This window comes from Rattus norvegicus, chromosome 13, assembly GCF_021556685.1.
Source record: "Rattus norvegicus strain SHRSP/BbbUtx chromosome 13, alternate assembly SHRSP_T2T, whole genome shotgun sequence".
Classification (NCBI taxonomy): Eukaryota; Metazoa; Chordata; class Mammalia; order Rodentia; family Muridae; genus Rattus; species Rattus norvegicus.
Window position 1 is genome coordinate 65,060,927 of NC_141546.1, and position 19,831 is coordinate 65,080,757.

The 19,831-nt window shown below is 38.9% G+C and overlaps 1 protein-coding gene across 2 annotated transcripts in view; it reads left to right on the plus strand.

Annotated features, from left to right (window-relative positions):
- Positions 1-19,831, plus strand: part of Tpr (translocated promoter region, nuclear basket protein) — a 63,326-nt gene that overhangs the window by 30,383 nt on the left and 13,112 nt on the right. For both annotated transcript variants that reach the window (XM_087580833.1, NM_001107185.1), the window contains 17 exon segments: positions 4,716-4,882; positions 5,636-5,788; positions 6,173-6,289; positions 6,647-6,850; positions 6,959-7,143; positions 7,941-8,088; positions 8,960-9,097; positions 9,198-9,329; positions 10,689-10,819; positions 11,949-12,156; positions 13,129-13,272; positions 13,450-13,648; positions 14,865-15,070; positions 15,267-15,328; positions 16,116-16,324; positions 18,210-18,482; positions 19,327-19,475. In XM_087580833.1, the coding sequence (XP_087436959.1) occupies positions 4,716-4,882; positions 5,636-5,788; positions 6,173-6,289; positions 6,647-6,850; positions 6,959-7,143; positions 7,941-8,088; positions 8,960-9,097; positions 9,198-9,329; positions 10,689-10,819; positions 11,949-12,156; positions 13,129-13,272; positions 13,450-13,648; positions 14,865-15,070; positions 15,267-15,328; positions 16,116-16,324; positions 18,210-18,482; positions 19,327-19,475 (2,825 nt within the window).

The following is a 19,831-nucleotide window of genomic DNA, read 5'->3' on the forward strand; positions in this document are numbered from 1 at the left end:
GAGCATGGGAGATCTTTCCATCTTCTGAGGTCTTCTTCAATTTCTTTCCTCAGTGTCTTGAAGTTCTTATTGTACCGATCTTTTACTTGCTTGGTTAAAATCACACCGAGGTACTTTATATTATTTGGGTCTATTATGAAGGGTGTCGTTTCCCTAATTTCTCTCTCGGCTTGTTTCTCTTTTGTATAGAGGAAGGCAACTGATTTATTTGAGTTAATTTTATACCCAGCCACTTTGCTGAAGTTGTTTATCAGCTTTAGTAGTTCTCTGGTGGAACTTTTGGGATCACTTAAATATACTATCATATCATCTGCAAATAGTGATATTTTGACTTCTTCTTTTCCGATCTGTATCCCCTTTACCTCCTTTTGTTGTCTGATTGCTCTGTCTAGAACTTCAAGAACTATATTGAATAAGTAGGGAGAGAGTGGGCAGCCTTGTCTAGTCCCTGATTTTAGTGGGATTGCTTCAAGTTTCTCTCCATTTAGTTTAATGTTAGCAACTGGTTTGCTGTATATGGCTTTTACTATGTTTAGATATGGGCCTTGAATTCCTATTCTTTCCAGGACTTTTATCATGAAGGGGTGTTGAATTTTGTCAAATGCTTTCTCGGCATCTAATGAAATGATCATGTGGTTTTGTTCTTTCAGTTTGTTTATATAATGGATCACATTGATGCTTTTCCGTATATTAAACCATCCCTGCATGCCTGGGATGAAGCCTACTTGATCATGGTGGATGATTGTTTTGATGTGCTCTTGGATTCGGTTTGCCAGAATTTTATTGAGTATTTTTGCGTCGATATTCATAAGGGAAATTGGTCTGAAGTTCTCTTTCTTTGTTGGGTCTTTGTGTGGTTTAGGTATAAGAGTAATTGTGGCTTCATAGAAGGAATTCGGTAGTGCTCCATGTGCTTCAATTTTGTGGAATATTTTGGATAATATTGGTATGAGGTCTTCTATGAAGGTCTGATAGAATTCTGCACTAAACCCGTCTGGACCTGGGCTCTTTTTGGTTGGGAGACCTTTAATGACTGCTTCTATTTCCTTAGGAGTTATGGGGTTGTTTAACTGGTTTATCTGTTCCTGATTTAACTTCGGTACCTGGTATTTGTCTAGGAAATTGTCCATTTCCTGTAGATTTTCAAGTTTTGTTGAATATAGGCTTTTATAGTAAGATCTGATGATTTTTTTAATTTCCTCTCAATCTGTAGTTATGTCTCCCTTTTCATTTCTGATTTTGTTAATTTGGACACACTCTCTGTGTCCTCTCATTAGTCTGGCTAAGGGTTTGTCTATCTTGTTGATTTTCTCAAAGAACCAACTTTTGGTTCTGTTGATTCTTTCTATGGTCCTTTTTGTTTCTACTTGGTTGATTTCAGCTCTGAGTTTGATTATTTCCTGCCTTCTACTCCTCCTGGGTGTATTTGCTTCTTTTTGTTCTAGAGCTTTTAGGTGTGCTTCAAGCTGCTGACATATGCTCTTTCCTGTTTCTTTCTGCAGGCACACAGCTCTATGAGTTTTCCTCTTAGCACAGCTTTCATTGTGTCCCATAAGTTTGGGTATGTTGTACCTTCATTTTCATTAAATTCTAAAAAGTTTTTAATTTCTTTCTTTATTTCTTCCTTGACTAGGTTATCATTGAGTAGAGCATTGTTCAATTTCCACGTATATGTGGGCATTCTTCCCTTATTGTTATTGAAGACCAGTTTTAGGCCGTGGTGGTCTGATAGCACGCATGGGATTATTTCTATCTTTCTGTACCTGTTGAGGCCCGTTTTTTGACCAATTATATGGTCAATTTTGGAGAAAGTACCATGAGGAGCTGAGAAGAAGGTATATCCTTTTGCTTTAGGATAGAATGTTCTATAAATATCTGTTAAGTCCATTTGGCTCATGACTTCTCTTAGTCTGTCTAAGTCTCTGTTTAATTTCTGTTTCCCTGATCTGTCCATTGATGAGAGTGGGGTGTTGAAATCTCCCACTATTATTGTGTGAGGTGCAATGTGTGTTTTGAGCTTCAGTAAGGTTTCTTTTACGTATGTAGGTGCCCTTGTATTTGGGGCATAGATATTTAGGATTGAGAGTTCATCTTGGTGGATTTTTCCTTTGATGAATATGAAGTGTCCTTCCTTATCTTTTTTGATGACTTTTAATTGAAAATTGATTTTATTTGATATTAGAATGGCTACTCCAGCTTGCTTCTTCTGACCATTTGCTTGGAAAGTTGTTTTCCAGCCTTTCACTCTGAGGTAGTGTCTGTCTTTGTCTCTGAGGTGTGTTTCCTGTAGGCAGCAGAATGCAGGGTCCTCGTTGCGTATCCAGTTTGTTAATCTATGTCTTTTTATTAGGGAGTTGAGGCCATTGATGTTGAGAGATATTAAGGAATAGTGATTATTGCTTCCTGTTATATTCATATTTGGATGTGAGGTTATGTTTGTGTGCTTTTCTTCTCTTTGTTTTGTTGCCAAGGCGATTAGTTTCTTGCTTCTTCTAGGGTATAGCTTGCCTACTTATGTTGGGCTTTACCCTTTATTATCCTTTGTAGTGCTGGATTTGTAGAAAGATATTGTGTCAATTTGGTTTTGTCATGGAATATCTTGGTTTCTCCATCTATGTTAATTGAGAGTTTTGCAGGATACAGTAACCTGGACTGGCATTTGTGTTCTCTTAGGGTCTGTATGACATCTGTCCAGGATCTTCTGGCCTTCATAATTTCTGGCGAAAAGTCTGGTGTGATTCTGATAGGTCTGCCTTTATATGTTACTTGACCTTTTTCCCTTACTGCTTTTAATATTCTTTCTTTATTTTGTGCGTTTGGTGTTTTGACTATTATGTGACGGGAGGTGTTTCTTTTCTGGTCCAATCTATTTGGAGTTCTGTAGGCTTCTTGTATGCCTATGGGTATCTCTTTTTTTAGGTTAGAGAAGTTTTCTTCTATGATTTTGTTGAAGATATTTACTGGTCCTTTGAGCTGGGAGTCTTCACTCTCTTCTATACCTATTATCCTTAGGTTTGATCTTCTCATTGAGTCCTGGATTTCCTGTATGTTTTGGACCAGTAGCTTTTTCTGCTTTACATTATCTTTGACAGTTGAGTCAATGATTTCTATGGAATCTTCTGCTCCCGAGATTCTCTCTTCCATCTCTTGTATTCTGTTGGTGAAGCTCGTATCTACAGCTCCTTGTCTCTTCTTTTGGTTTTCTATATCCAGGGTTGTTTCCATGTGTTCTGTCTTGATTGCTTCTATTTCCATTTTTAATTCCTTCAACTGTTTGATTGTGTTTTCCTGGAATTCTTTCAGGGATTTTTGTGTCTCCTCTCTATGGGTTTCTACTTGTTTATTTATGTTTTCCTGGAATTCTTTCAGGCATTTTTGCGATTCCTCTCTGTAGGCTTCTACTTGTTCTCTAAGGGAGTTCTTCACGTCTTTCTTGAAGTCCTCCAGCATCATGATCAAATATGATTTTGAAACTAGATCTTGCTTTTCTGGTGTGTTTGGATATTCCATGTTTATTTTGGTGGGAGAATTGGGCTCTGATGATGCCATGTAGTCTTGGTTTCTGTTGCTTGGGTTCCTGCGCTTGCCTCTCGCCATCAGATTATCTCTAGTGTTACTTTGTTCTGCTATTTCTGACAGTGGCTAGACTGTCCTATAAGCCTGTGTGTCAGAAGTGCTGTAGACCTGTTTTCCTGTTTTCTTTCAGCCAGTTATGGGGACAGAGTGTTCTGCTTTCGGGCATGTAGTTTTTCCTATCTACAGGTCTTCAGCTGTTCCTGTGGGCCTGTGTCTGGAGTTCACCAGGCAGGTTTCTTGCAGGGGAAAAGTTGGTCCTACCTGTGGTTCCAAGGCTCAAGTTTGCTCGTGGGGTACTGCCTAAGTCCTCTCCGTGGCGGCAGCAACCGGGAAGATCTGCGCCGCTCTTTCCGGGAGCCTCCGTGCACCAGGGTTCCAGATGGCATTTGGTGTTTTCCTCTGGCGTCTGGATGTGCGCAGAGTGCAGTCTCTTCTGGTTTCCCAGGCGTGTCTGCCTCTCTGAAGGTTTAGCTCTCCCTCCCACGGGATTTGGGTGCAGAGAACTGTTTATCGGGTCTGTTTCCTTCAGGTTCCGGTGGTGTCTCAGGCGTAGGGGTCCTGCCGCTCCTGGGCCCTCCCCTGTGGTTCCAAGGCTCAAGTTTGCTCGTGGGTACTGCCTAAGTCCTCTCCGCGGCGGCAGCAACCGGGAAGATCTGCGCCGCTCTTTCTGGGAGCCTCCGTGCACCAGGGTTCCAGATGGCGTTTCGTGATGAGATTTCAAACAGTTCAATTTTTGGAAGCATTGAGACAACAGAAGAGTTTTAGATTTTCCTTCCTTCTTTCTCTCATTCTTTTATTCCTTTCTTCTTTCTCTCCTTTTTCGTTCTTTCCTACCTTCCTTTCTCAGACCCTAGCTTCCATGGCTCTGGCCAGCCTAGGACTTATATGTAGACAATGCCAACCTGAGTCAGCAGTCTGTCTCCCACTGCCCCCCAAGTGCTGGAAGTAAGGGCATGTGCCACCATGCCTGGCTTAGTTTTTATTCTGGTATTCAACTTGGATTATGGATTAAAATATACTTTATAGATAATTTTAGCTTTAACCCTTATTTCATGTACTCTTAATAGGAGTCATCTTTATTATTATTTAAAGCATTAATTGAAAGTATGTATTTTACTAGAGCATTTTATTTTTTGCAGGTCAGCCTGGTGACAGAGATGATGTTGATGATCTTAAAAGTCAGCTAAGGCAGGCTGAAGAACAGGTCAATGACTTGAAGGAGAGACTCAAGACAAGTGCTAGTAACGTAGAGCAGTATAGAGCCATGGTGACCAGCTTAGAAGACTCCCTGAACAAGGAGAAACAGGTATGTACAATTCACACTGTTCTTCATTAAGAACTTACTCATATATAAAGCCTGTGCTATGTACGGATTGGGCTGACACCATTGCTCTTACTTTTGGGAAGTTCTTGAGTCTAATAAATAAAACAAAAGCCACACAATTTAGGAAGCACAGAATAGGTAGAGATCAGACATTGGGAGGATGAGTTTGAGTTATCTGCGGCATGCGCACGGCTGCACATAACAGTTGACAATTGGGTATATTTGAATAGAGGCATGTGGGTCATCAAAGATAGTAGAAGGCAGTCAAGCCTGAGTCAAGAGAGAGTCTTCAGGTAAGTATGTCAGATTATTTCTGTGTGCTTACATGGAACCGTTGGTTCTTAATGTGTCATAGTTAGGAAATTCTCTTCAAAGAGTAGTAGATAGTACAACAAGGAGGCCACCATTTTTTTAAAATCCTGTTGTGATTGGCATCAATCCATATCAATATGTGAGGAACACACCTTTTAGTGATAGACTAAGTAGATTTGGGCACATGGCCCTGAGGATGGAAGGGGAAATAAAAGACTCCATTTTCAATATGAAAAACCCAGGTTAAAAGAGAAGCTATTAGGCTTCTACATTTATGTGGTTATATCTGCTTGGCTGACCAGCATTTTAGGGAATCTTGTTTAGGGAAACAAGTAGCAACTTTAGTTTGGTTCCAGTTTAGTTTACATTGGAAAAAGCATTGCCTATCATTTGTACTTTTGTTTCTGGCTGCTTGTGATGAAGGTGACTGAGGAGGTACATAAGAACATTGAAGTGCGTTTGAAAGAGTCAGCAGAGTTTCAGACACAGTTGGAGAAAAAGCTGATGGAAGTAGAGAAGGAGAAGCAAGAACTTCAGGATGACAAGAGGAAAGCCATCGAAAGCATGGAACAGCAAGTGAGTTCACTAGGCTGCGTAGTAGCTTACTGTCTTAAGAATTTGAGTTCCCTTCATTAGTGCATAAGTTATACTTTGATTTATCTCATCAGAAATGTGCTTGAATGCATACCCATGAATTTTAATCTTATGTTTCACTTAATTCTATGCACCTGTTTAAATTTCCTTTTGAAAAATATAGACCACTTGACAAAACTGCTTATTAGTGCTACATTTTAGAAGCTCTGCCTGGGATTTTGCAAATAGTAGGCAGAGGATGTAGATGAGTAGAAACTGTAGATTACATCAGACTGAAGCTGTATTCAGTTCAGTTAAGTGGATTGTTTAATGTCTGTCTTAAGTATTTTCCCAGTTTGTAATTAACTGTGGCTTACTCTTGTTTAGTTAACTGAATTGAAGAAAACACTGTCTAGTGTTCAGAGTGAAGTACAAGAAGCTCTTCAGAGAGCAAGCACAGCTTTAAGTAATGAACAGCAAGCCAGGCGTGACTGTCAGGAACAAGTAAGTACTCTTCTCACAGTTTCTATGCAGTGAGTTTTAAGCTTGCTTGGATTCCAGCTCCCAGACATGTAAACCCCAGTGCTGTGGAAAGTGGAAGATTGCTAAGGTTGCTAGGGTTACACCCAGAAAGGTGCAGTGAAAGACCCTGTCTGGAAAGAAATAAGGTGGAGGGCTCTAAAGTAGGACACCTAAAGTTTTTTGGCCTTCACACATGAGTGTACACCACATGTACATACCCAGAAATTGTGTGTGTGTGTGTGTGTGTGTGTGTGTGTGTGTGTGTGTGTGTGCGTGTGTGTGTGTAAAAGTATTATTTATGGATTTTAATCTTTGTCAATGGGAAATTGTTAATTGTAGGCTAAAATAGCGGTGGAAGCTCAGAATAAGTATGAGCGAGAATTGATGCTACATGCTGCTGATGTCGAAGCTCTGCAAGCTGCCAAGGAACAGGTTTCAAAAATGGCATCAGTCCGTCAGCATTTGGAAGAAACAACTCAGAAAGCAGAATCACAGTTGTTGGAATGTAAAGCTTCTTGGGAAGAAAGAGAGAGAGTGTTGAAGGTAATGTTGTAGGCTGCAGTAGAATGTTTTGGAGAAATGAAAAGAGTTTTTGTGTTTGTTTTTTCCTGTACATTTGGGAAACTATTATAGCGGATCCTTGGCTTATAGGATGAAGTTTCCAAGAGTGTGTCTCGCTGTGAAGATCTAGAGAAACAAAACAGACTACTTCATGATCAGATCGAAAAGTTAAGTGACAAGGTGGTCACCTCTATGAAGGAGGTTGTGCAATCACCATTAAATATATCTCTCAATGAAGAAGGAAAATCTCAAGAACAAATTTTAGAAATTCTTAGGTAAGTCAACTACATTCTTATGTAGAATCAACAATAAGAAAGGCACAAACACAGCACTATACAACTCATTTGGTCTCAATTGGCCAAGGAACCTAGTGCTCATTGTTGATACTTAAATACAGTAAATCAGTGGTTTTAAGGTTGAATCTGATAGAACTAGAGCTGATTTTTTTTCTGAGAAACTAAAGACCAGCTATGTGTGGTGATACAGGACACATCTGTAATCCTGGCACCCAGAAGGTCCAGGTGGGAACTGGCCATTCCAGGACAGCCTGGGCTACATAACAAGATCCCATTTCAAGAGAGGAAAGGAAAACTGGATGTCTCATAAATCACTTTAAAGATATATTCTTTTTCTCACTAATCCCAGCTGCTTCTCCCTCCCAGGTGTTAGGAATGATTATGGGTGTGTCATTGCACACAACCTAAAGATAGTTTACCTTTAATTGTTCATTTATATATTATTGAGTGTTTGAGTGTGCGCGTGTTGTGCACAGGTGCCTTTACTTCCTTAGCTGGTTTTTTTTTTTTTTTTTTGGTTCTTTTTTTCGGAGCTGGGGACCGAACCCAGGGCTTTGCGCTTCCTAGGTAAGCGCTCTACCACTGAGCTAAATCCCCAGCCCCTCCTTAGCTGTTTTGCAGGCCCAGAATTATGTTTCTAATGCTACTATCTAAGCCAATGTGCCATTGAAATATGGAAGTGATACTAAAGTGATGGATGCATTTTGTCATCTTGATAATCCCCCAAGTTTTAAAACACTTTTAGTTTTCTAAAATTTTAACATGTCTTTTTGTAGATTTATTCGACGAGAAAAAGAAATTGCTGAAACTAGGTTTGAGGTGGCTCAGGTTGAAAGTCTGCGATATCGACAAAGAGTTGAACTTCTGGAACGGGAGTTGCAGGAACTGCAGGATAGCCTGAACGCAGAAAGGGAAAAGGTGCAGGTATGTATTTATACCATGCTTAAAGAAGGAAAGCTCACGTGTTTCCACCATGCTACATTAATGTGAGCACTCCTAAACTTGTAAATTTACATCTACCCAGTGTGCCTGATTGTGGTGAGTAGAGGCTCTGTATGCTGTACCTTGCTCAACTTCCCTGATCTTAGTCTCCCTATCTGTACCGTGTAGATGAGAGGATTGAGAGTGTGCACACGAATCATCTAGACAGTAGTGTACAACAGATAAAATTCCAACTTTCTAATCTTTTGCAGCTGCTATGTATAAATACTTTGAGAGCCATTCTAAAATAAAATTCTAGAGTCTTTCTAGAATAGCTTGAAACTACTAAAGAATATTTTTTTCATCAAATGAGCAAAAAGAAAACAAGTGAAAAGTAACAAGTAGAGAAAGGAAATGAGGTCCTTTGTGAGATTTCTGTAGTGAGCTCACCATTGTAGTTCATAGCCCCGGTGGCTCACAACTCCCTGCTGGGTTCATGAGTTCACTCACCGAACCAAGCGCTAAGAGACTTCTGAGCAGGAGGTGTGGAAATGGGGACGAGCCAAGAATCAAAATAACAGTCCTTTAGAGCTCATACCACAGAACAAGGAAGAATACAGACACATGCCTGTGTTCCGTGCTGTTCCTTCTCTGTTGGCAGCATTCGTAGTCCTTTATCTTAAAGACTCTTACATTTATTTAAACTCGTATGACCTTAACGAATGTCTCAGAAAAACAACCCGCAAGCTTTCAGAGTCTCAGATAAACTTGAGATTTAAATTCTCTTTACTTTTTTATTGGGTAGATTAGAACTTTTAGGACAAAGGCATGTCTAAATGCTGGTTGTTACTCTATGTGTTTGTGACTGTTTCAGGTAACTGCAAAAACAATGGCTCAACATGAAGAACTGATGAAGAAAACCGAAACAATGAATGTAGTTATGGAGACCAATAAGATGCTAAGGGAGGAAAAGGAAAGGCTCGAACAGAACCTACAACAAATGCAAGCCAAGGTGTGTGTGCCTTAGCAGCTGAGAGTGGAAGCTCTTGTTATTTGTAAAGACACAGATGAACTTACCATTCATTATAAAAAATACTTGGGGCTCTTTTCAGGTGAGGAAACTGGAATTGGACATTTTACCCTTACAAGAAGCCAATGCTGAGCTGAGTGAGAAAAGTGGCATGCTCCAGGCAGAAAAGAAGCTACTAGAAGAGGATGTCAAACGTTGGAAAGCGCGGAACCAGGTAAGGACAGTTAGCCATTTACTAACACAGAAATTATTATCAGTAATGTAAGAGTTAGAGATGTAAAAATAGTTGGGAAACCAGTGAAAATTGCATTTACCATTAGAAGACACAATACATTACACACACAAGTATATGGCATGTTAGAGCCCATTTTTTAAAAATTACTTAAATTTTCTATATTGTTTAAAGTTCTTGTCATTCTTTTTTTTTTTAAGATTTATTTATTTTATTTATTTGAGTACACTGTAGCTGTCTTCAGATACACTAGAAGAGGGCATCAGATCTCATTACAGATGGTTGTGAGCCACCATGTGGTTGCTGGGAATTGAACTTAGGACCTCTGGAAGAACAGTCAGTGCCCTTAACTGCTAAGCCATCTCTCCAACCCCAAATTCATATCATTCTAAGTAGCTAAGTATTAGTTTTAGTTCTAAAATACATTTATGTGTGAAAATACATGTATATCTTATTGCAGCACGTTCAGAAAACATGTTCACCGGGCCTTTGCAGATGAGACCATATAGCATAGAGCATTTAGTGAGAAGTCTGCCTTGATGATACTAGCGTGTTACCTAGCATATGACTTGCATGTGAGTTTCTTAACTTCACTAGATTAGTTTTCCTCATTTGCAGAATATGGTTATTAAAGCAGTGTTTGGGTGACAAAAATTAAACTCAGTTTCTCTGATACCTAGAAATGCTGTAGAATAAAGAAACATTTTAGAATTTCAGAGCACTTTTATTCTTCATTTTGTTCTTTGTAGACACAGAGAAAAGTCCTCAAAGGAAGTTAAGCTAAGCAGACCTACAAGCACTTTGTTATTTTGGCCTGACTTTCATGATTAATGGAATAAGTTTCATTTAGAATGATCTCACGTGTTTAGACTATAAAACATTATTTTTCTTAATAAATGTTACTTCAGTGAAATTAAATCCGTTATAGCTAGTCCAGAACTGAACTTAGTCTTCAGAACGAACAAAACAGACAGTGAGAACTAATGTTCACAAATTGACTTCTGACTTCCACATGTGTTTCATGGCATGTACCCCCACACACACATACACACACACTCACAATAACATACTAAATGTTAAAAGAAAAAAGAGGAACTTAAGATTCATTGAAGTTCATTCACAGCTCTGAAAAAAATGATAAACAATAAAATTTGATGTTTTCTAGCTCATCTATCTTGGCTGGCTTTTGCTATCCTATTTAAAGCTTCAAACATACTGTTTTGATACTTCCTACTCTGTATGCAAGACAGTTAATTTGAAAAAACTATAGAGTTTTGACCACTTTATTATAGCGCTTTGTGTTTATAGAACCTGACAGAGTATGCACTTCTATTATTCTAGCATCTAATAAATCAGCAGAAAGATCCAGATACAGAAGAATATCGAAAGTTGCTTTCTGAAAAGGAAATTCACACTAAGAGAATTCAGCAGCTAAATGAAGAAGTTGGAAGACTTAAGGCTGAAATTGCAAGGTATTAGGAATAAAAGATTTAAAATATATGCAATGCGCACGTTTTTTTCCATGAGACAAGAGTGCTCACCATGTAGCCCAGACTGTCCTGAGTTGATTCTGTGTATAACCCAGGGTGGGCTGGAACTGAGTGTTCCCCTCCCAAGTGCTGAGATTGTAGGTGTGTACCATAAAGGCTTAAAGGAAAATCTAAGTCTATTTCTGCTCTTTCTATGATCCTGATGTGTTCCTGTTTAATAGGAAGTGGTAAAGTCCTTGTCTGTGGCTCTTTGCGTCTTTTCCCTTTGAGTCAGGAAACAAAACATTTAATTCTTTGTGTCCATGTTATCAGTTTTTTTCTCAAGTATTTAAAAGCTACATGTTGTAACTCTAAAGCTCATTTCTTTTCTAACAGTTAATAGTCAATAACGTACAATTTCTGTTTTTGTCTTTCTGTTAATAGCCCTTTTATGTAAATCTATAAAGCTTTTTATTGGTTTTTAATTATGCTTATCCTGTGTCTTACAGAACACTTTATAGCTTAAAAAATCTCTGTCATATATTTTTTCTTTATTCTAAACAATATTTTGGCATGCTCAGTAAGAGATATTCTATTTCTTTTAAAAAATAAACTAAAATTCAAAAAACTTGAGTTCATACTTGAAATTAGCTACTGCTCTTCTTTTAGGTTTTGTCTTACTATGAAAGTTCAGTTCATGACATCATGCACAGGAGGGCAAACTGCATTAAGCATCAACAGATATGCATCAGGAAGGACATGTGACGGAAACCGTCTAGGCTTTAAGCCCCAGCTGACAAAGTTCCTCTGCCCCTTATGAGAAACTTGGATAATATCTGACCTACAGAGAACCCTTGGTCACACAGGTCTAGTGACATCACTTGAGGACTTTGTAACATTGTTACTTGAATACTTAGTACTACAGTGTTTCTTAACTTCAGAACAGGTATTAGACCTGTGTAATAAAGTCCAATAAAAGGCCAAAATCATAAAGTACATTTCTTTGAGGTGAAAGTATTTTTAATTAGAAAGCTAGTATTAATGCAGTACAATGTAAACTTTTAAGCTGAAAATTTGCAAAACATTGTGTATTTTGTTCTTTTAAGAAACCTCTTCTCATTTTTTTTCAAAGATCAAATGCATCCTTGACTAACAACCAGAATTTAATCCAGAGTCTAAAGGAAGATTTAAGTAAAGTAAGAACTGAAAAGGAAAGCATTCAGAAAGATTTAGATGCCAAAATAATTGATATACAGGAAAAAGTGAAAACAATCACTCAAGTCAAGAAGATCGGACGCAGGTACAAGACTCAGTTTGAAGAACTTAAAGCACAGCAGAAGGTACGCTGAGGAAATGTGGTCCTCACCCCTAATTTTGACTATTAATGGCTTTTAGTCTAAACTCATAAAAGTACAGTGAGATATTTTTTGGTTTCAAGTTACTACTAACTTTTGGGGGGCGGGAGGGGTGGGCGTAGAGTGTTTTTCTGTGTAGGGAAGACTGGCCTGAAACAGCCTGCTGTTGCCTCCCAAGTGCTGGGATTAAAGAGCCTACCATGCCTGGCCTTTTCATATTTCTACTACTGTTTCTTTGCAAAGCTGAGATCGGAACTGTATTACGTTCTCTTGCTCTTGTGACCCAGTATCATTGTATTTAGGGGATTCAGTCCATCACTGCTGGGAAGGCATGACTTTTGAGAGTGTGGCAGGAACGTGGGAACATGCTCCTGCATGAAGTAGAGAAGGGGGAGTTCCAGCCCATGTGGCTTTCCTCCTTTTTCCTTTCTTATTTAGCTCATGGTGTTCCCTCGGTTATTAATTCTTTCTGAGAAGCCCTCACAGATTGACCCTAGGTGGGCATACAGTGTCTCACTCAGGTGTTGTTACCATATCCAGCTGACAGTCCAGAATTCACCGTCATGGTGGCTCATTGTTAATTAAAGTTAAGGATATGAACAAAGTGATATGTTTTTACAACTAATAGTTTTTATATCATTTTAAATAAGTTGTGTATGATAACTATCAACACTGTTTAATCCTTTTGTATTTGTTAGCACTTTAGTGTGTTTTTCTTGTCATTTACGAATGCTATCCTGTCACTCATTTCCGTCTGAATCCTGAGGGGTGTGTTCTGTGTCAGTGCATTTACAAAGTGCCATCTCTGATGTCTGTTTGTGTGGCTAACCATAACTCATTTCCTCATTCTCAACACTGAGACTGTTTTGTGGAAATTCACTTTTGAGTGCTCTTACATGTAGGATTGTCTCTACTTACAGCAGTAAATAAAAATTTGTTGTTACTACACCATCGTAGGCCATGGAGACTTCCACTCAGTCTTCAGGAGACCATCAGGAACAGCACATCTCTGTCCAGGAAATGCAAGAGCTCAAAGATAACCTCAGCCAATCTGAAACAAAGACAAAGTCACTTGAGGGTCAAGTAGAGAATCTGCAGAAGGTATGATTCTGAGGGCTGTGGAAGGTGAATGTTCTAACTCTCCCTGTACGCCTCAGGTAGTAGGTTTAAACACTGACACTCCGTTTCCTGTAGAGCTTACACAAGTGTTCCAATACTTTATAAAATACTTACTTGAACTGGTTTGGTTGAGTTACATGATACTTCTTTTCCTTAAAGACCTTATCTGAAAAAGAGACAGAAGCAAGAAGCCTCCAGGAGCAGACAGCGCAGCTTCAGTCTGAGCTGTCCCGCCTCCGCCAGGAACTCCAGGATAAAACCACAAAGGAGGAGCAGCTCCGACAGCAAATGAATGAAAAGGATGAGAAAACATGGAAGGCCATTACAGTGGCCAGATCAAAAATTGCACACCTATCTGGTAATTTTGTGTTTATTCCACAACTTAAACTGTACAGTGAAACCTGGTTAGGCAATACACACTTAAAATTAAACGTGAAAGAGAAGGCAGTATTCTAAATGTATGTGTTTGGACTTGTTATGTTTATTTAGGACAGAGAAGTTTTTGGTGTTTCAGTTTATATGTATAATTTCTTGCCTGCATAAATATATATTAAAAATTTTAAATTAATATGAATTAACTTTAGCAGGAGCTTGTTTATATATGAATATTATTCATCACTAGGAATTATAAAACATTCACATCACATAATTTATATAGTATATATAAAAAAATAGACGAGTGAAGCCAGGTGCAGCGCTGCACACCTTTAATCATATATAGGTGTTGGGAATCAAATCTGTAACCTCAGAAAATGAAATCTCAAATGATGTGTTTGCTTTGCTTATAAAGAACACTGGTAATTAGCTTGGAGTACTGTTCCCCTGTTTTGGACATACGGAACGGTTCTACCTGTGACATTCTTTTAGGTCCAGATTGCTGTCTACCTGCTCTGCAAATAGCACAGCACGTTTTCGTAGCAGTCTGAGGATTTTTCTTTACTTTTGGTGGCGTACTCCAGGAGAGGAGTATGTCACAGTCATGAGCTTCCCAGTTAAGCGGCAGCTCGCTCTGCTGTTACTGTCTGTTTATTTTTCACACTTTCTCACATTATTTCACAGCACTTCAAAAAAAAATACTTTTTTTTTTTTTTTTTTTTTTGGTGGGGATTGCTTTGAGACCAATTGTCTCTCTGTGTAACAGCCTTGATTGTCCTGGAAATTGCTTTGAGGACCAGGCTGGCCTCCAACTCACAGAGACCTGCCTGCCTAAGACGCCTGAGTATTGGGATAAAGGTATGCAGCGCTACTCCTGGCTTCACTCGTCTATTTTTTTTAATATTTACTATATAAATTATATGATGTGAATGTTTTCTAATTCCTAGTGATGAATAATATTCATATATAAACAAGCTCCTGTTAAAGTTAATTCATATTAATTTGAATTTTTTAGGATAATTTATATATGTCTTATGCTGGAGTAAGTAATAAACATAGATATGTTTAGAGATTTGCTAATTGAGATATAGGTAGTGAGTGTATCAAAACATACAGCATAGGGCAAAATCTAATCCTAACTGTATTTCATTTAAGTGCATACTGTTTCTGATATGTGATTGTAGTTATGCTTGTTTTAGGTGTGAAAGATCAGTTAACTAAAGAAAATGAAGAGCTTAAACAAAGGAATGGAGCTTTAGATCAGCAGAAAGATGAACTCGATGTCCGAATGACTGCTCTGAAGTCCCAGTATGAAGGTCGCATCAGTCGCTTAGAGAGAGAGCTCAGAGAGCATCAAGAGAGACACCTTGAGCAGAGAGATGAACCTCAGGAACCCACTAATAAGGTGACTAGCTGGTGTGCTTATGTGACAAACCACGTGCACATGTTTCATTTGAAAATGCCTGGTTACTTAGGAGTCTGTTCGAATTTGGACTAAAATTTCAAGTATACAGAGAGTTGATAATAAATAGTTGGACATTTTTGTTCAGTGGACTTTTCGGTATGGTAAACACAGAAGTTAATGCATTTCCTCTTTATAGGCTCCAGAACAGCAGAGACAAATCACACTGAAAACCACTCCAGCTTCTGGTGAAAGAGGAATGTGAGTTTTAGTTCTTTTATAGTCTGCCTTTAAAGTTCCAAAAAACTTGTGTAATGTAGTTTTTAAATCTAGTTTTCAGTATGCTTTCATTCCTATGTCTAAAGCTTTAGTGACCAGAAACACCTTGTGACTTAGTTTGTGATTGGTCTATAAGATAAGCTCCTCCTCACTCCTCGCCATGTTCATGACAGCTATGAAAGTCTAGGCTGGGGTTGGAGAGATGACGGCTCTCCAGGTCAGAGCACTGGCTGCATGTCATTCCCAGCACCTACATATCATCTCACAACCATCCAGAAGGCCCAGTTCCAGAGGATCCAACCCGCTCTGGTCCCTCTGGGCACCAGGCACACCCGTGATGCCTAGACATTCATGCAGACAAACATCCATACACGTAAGTCAGGAAACACTTTAAAACTTAAGGTGTGCGTTGAAACAGTAACTCAGCATTTAGTGCTTTTTCTATATTGGCAGATTATACCACTCTGGGGCACACCTTACACTTTCTAGTGCTTAAATTCAAAACCTTTTTTTAGCAAAGGGTTTAGGATTCCATGGCTAAAAAATAGAAAGCTATATTCATTGTCTCTAAAACTGCCTGTTTAAATCTACAGATATATCCAGAATAGAGTTCAGAAAAAGAGTAAGGTTTGGACTGTGGGTAATACATACTGAACAGTCACCCTAAAAAGGGCATGTCTTGGCTTTTCATGGGATACATAGATTTTACAAGGGCTCATCAGTGTAATGCTCACTGGGTTATTGGATTTTTTTTTTTTTTCCAATTAAGTGCCAGTACATCAGACCCACCAACAGCCAATATCAAGCCAACTCCTGTTGTTTCTACTCCAAGTAAAGTGACAGCTGCAGCTATGGCTGGGAATAAGTCGACACCCAGGGCAAGTATCCGCCCAATGGTTACACCTGCAACTGTCACAAACCCAACCACTACCCCAACAGCAACCGTAATGCCTACTACACAGGTGGAGTCACAGGAAGGTGAGTGAAATAACACATCTGACTGGACTGACTGCTCATAGAGAGGATAAGAGTAGCTGTAAGAGGGGCCGGGGATTTAGCTCAGTGGTAGAGCGCTTACCTAGGAAGCGCAAGGCCCTGGGTTCGGTCCCCAGCTCCGAAAAAAAGAACCAAAAAAAAAAAAAAAGAGTAGCTGTAAGAATAATTGTAGATAGAAAGTTTAAGTTGATATCATGACAAAAGTAGTTAATATTTTGAAGTATATGCTTCCCAGGCACTAGTGCTTGATTTTTTTATCCCAGTAGTCATCAAGCTCGGGTAAGCGGTCCTGTATTCCCAGCCCTGCTTATTTGTTTATTTTAAATCCAGGCTGGTCTTCACCTCATGATCTTTCTGCCTCATAGGCATGTGCCATCATGACTGCAAGATACATGTTGTAAATACTTCTGTCCTTCCCTTCTGCTCTCCTTTTCTTTAAGCTAATGAAAAGGGGTATATATTCCTAAGACCCATTGCTTTGCTTTCTGGAAGCACATGCTCCTTTCTAATGACCAACAGACTTGCTGTGAAATCCATGTTGAAAAGCCATAGTATAAAACTGCTCTTTCAAACCAAGTATCATTCCTTCACTGAAACTCCCTGCACTGGTGCTTTCCCTACTCTGCTCCCATTGTAATTGTGGTAGTTCGACCACTGCACTGATTTTACATGTGTCTTTTTAATCTACTAGATTGGGAATCACAGAGTTGCATTTTCTTAATTGTTCAGTCTCTTTCCTTAACTCTAAAGGAGATGTTCAATAAAAGGTTTGCAAGATCTTAAACTGCTTTGACGTGTTAGAATTGAGTAAATGTATAGCATAGCCGGCTGTTGGTGTCATACACCTTTTATCTCATCAATCAGAAGCAGACGTGGGCAGGTTTGGATCTAGTTCAAGGCCAACCAAAGTTCTATAGTAAGATCATATCTCCAAACAATGTGTCTGAGTCAGGGTTTCTATTCCTGCGCAAACATCATGACCAAGAAGCAAGTTGGGGAGGAAAGGGTTTATTCAGCTTACACTTCCACATTGCTGTCCATCACCAAAGGAAGTCAGGACTGGAACTCAAGCAGGTCAGGAAGCAGGAGCTGATGCAGAGGCCATGGAGGAATGTTACTTACTGGCTTGCTTCCCCTGGCTTGCTCAGCTTACTTTCTTACAGAACCCAGGATGGCACCACCCACAATGGACTGGGTCCTCCCACCTTGATCACTAATTGAGAAAATGCCTTACAGCTGGGTCTCATGGAGGCATGTCCTCAAGGGAGGTTTCTGTCTCTGTGACAACTCCAGCTTGTGTCAAGTTGACACACAAACGCAGCCAGTACACAATTTATAATATAAACACTCCAAAAATAAATATATATCCTTCATTAGATAGATTACCAAACTAAACTCTTGTTTTTTAGGACTGAGAAATTCTGTTTTGTTTGTTTTTTGTGTGGTGTTAGGATCAAACCCCAGGCCTTACACATGTTTTGCAAGCACTGTACCAATCAGCTCTGTACCCATTTCCTGATTTCATGGTGTCATTATGATACCAGTTTAAAATAAATGATATGTAAGGAAGATTTCTCACCATTTTCAGCTTTTTAATGATAATTACATCTGGTTATAATTTTATTGGACCAATAAATGCTACAACTTTCAAATATGTCCTTACCCACCAAATATTACATTTTATTGTATTAGACACATAAGCAGTACAATACGGAATATATAACTTTTGCCCACATTATTTTTGTGTATTAAATGGTAAGAGATATAGAAAAACCAGTTAATACAATGTATGTCAAAGAATAGGGTAAAATAACTTGGTTTTGGTAGCTCAGACGGCATACATAGTAAATTCTGTCATCATTTCCAGCTATGCAGTCAGAAGGGCCTGTGGAGCACGTTCCAGTGTTCGGAAGCACAAGTGGATCTGTCCGTTCTACTAGTCCTAACGTCCAGCCCTCCATTTCTCAACCCCTCCTGACTGTACAGCAGCAAACACAGGCTACAGCTTTTGTACAGCCCACTCAGCAGAGTCACCCTCAGATTGAACCTGCAAATCAAGAGTTGTCCCCAAACATAGTTGAGGTGGTACAGAGTTCACCAGTGGAACGACCATCTACCTCCACAGCAGTATTTGGCACTGGTAAGATTTCATTTTCATATTACCTTTTGTTTTATATCTATGGATGCTCTGTCTGTATATTTGGGTGCCATGAGTGTGCCTGGTGTCCACAATGGTCAAAGGAGGGCATCATATCCCCTGGAACTGGAGTAACAGTTGTGTGCTCCCATGTGGATATTGGAGATTGAGCCTGGGTCCTTTTGAAGAGCAACCAGTACTCTTAACTGGCTGTTTAAGATGGCTAAGCCATCTTCTAGACTGGTAAGACTTTTTAAAATGAAGCTGCAGTAGAACTGTGTACTTCAAATTTCTTAGATGCAACATATCTTGACTATTGCCTATAACAATTTGCTTTCTATCCAGTGTTACTGTGAAGAAAGCCAATACTTTTATAGTTTTAATCATATTTAATCAATAGATACAAGAATAGTTTCAAATGTGCATTTGATATAGCTTAAAAAGTATATCTATTATAATTTAGATTATTAGAAAACAACATTCATATTTACTATTAGTTCAGTTTCAGTCACTTTTTATCATTTAGTAAAAGCCCCTCCTTCCCCAGATATTTTGGGCTGTCTTTAAAAGGGAAAATAGCCAACCTATTACGTAACTTGATGTAAATCCTGAAATCTGAAGCTGTTGATATTATTTAGCATATACAGTATGATTTTTCTTTTAAGGAGTTTTGGATTTGATAGAAAGTCCTATATACACTTTATAAATAACAGTTTATCAGTACACTTATAATGAGGCAGGTGTGTCATACAAAGTTCTAGTTTTAAGACTTGGTTCTAATATTATCTTTGTCTAAATGCAGTTACCATGATCTGACTTTTGAGGTTTAAATTGTATGCTCTGAAAGTTTCAGCTACCCCAAGCTCCTCCTTGCCAAAGCGCGCTCGGGAGGAAGAGGAGGACAGCACAATAGAAGCAGGAGACCAAGTCTCTGATGACACAGTGGAAATGCCTCTCCCAAAGAAGCTGAAGACGGTCACACCTGTAGGAACTGAGGTCTGTCACACTCCTGTGTGTCACCATTGCAAAGGCTAGCTGTCAGTCACACTCAATGTCAAATTAAATTTTGGGAGATTATCTTAAAAATTCCTGAACTATAGTTTGCACTTATTGTTTTAGAGTCTTTGCGTATCTTTTCATGAATTGCTTCCCATTTAATAAAAGCAGAAGTGAATTGAATTGTGTTTTGTAAGGACGTTTGGTCAATGACAGTTCACACGTTGGCGTTACTTGCCATGCGCTGTGTTAGGTTGTATAACAACAGTAGTGATACTAAATGCTGTGTGTACATATTCATTAATGCTCGTAGAAGAGGTATGCCATTTTCCTCTGTCTTTATATAAACATTTTGG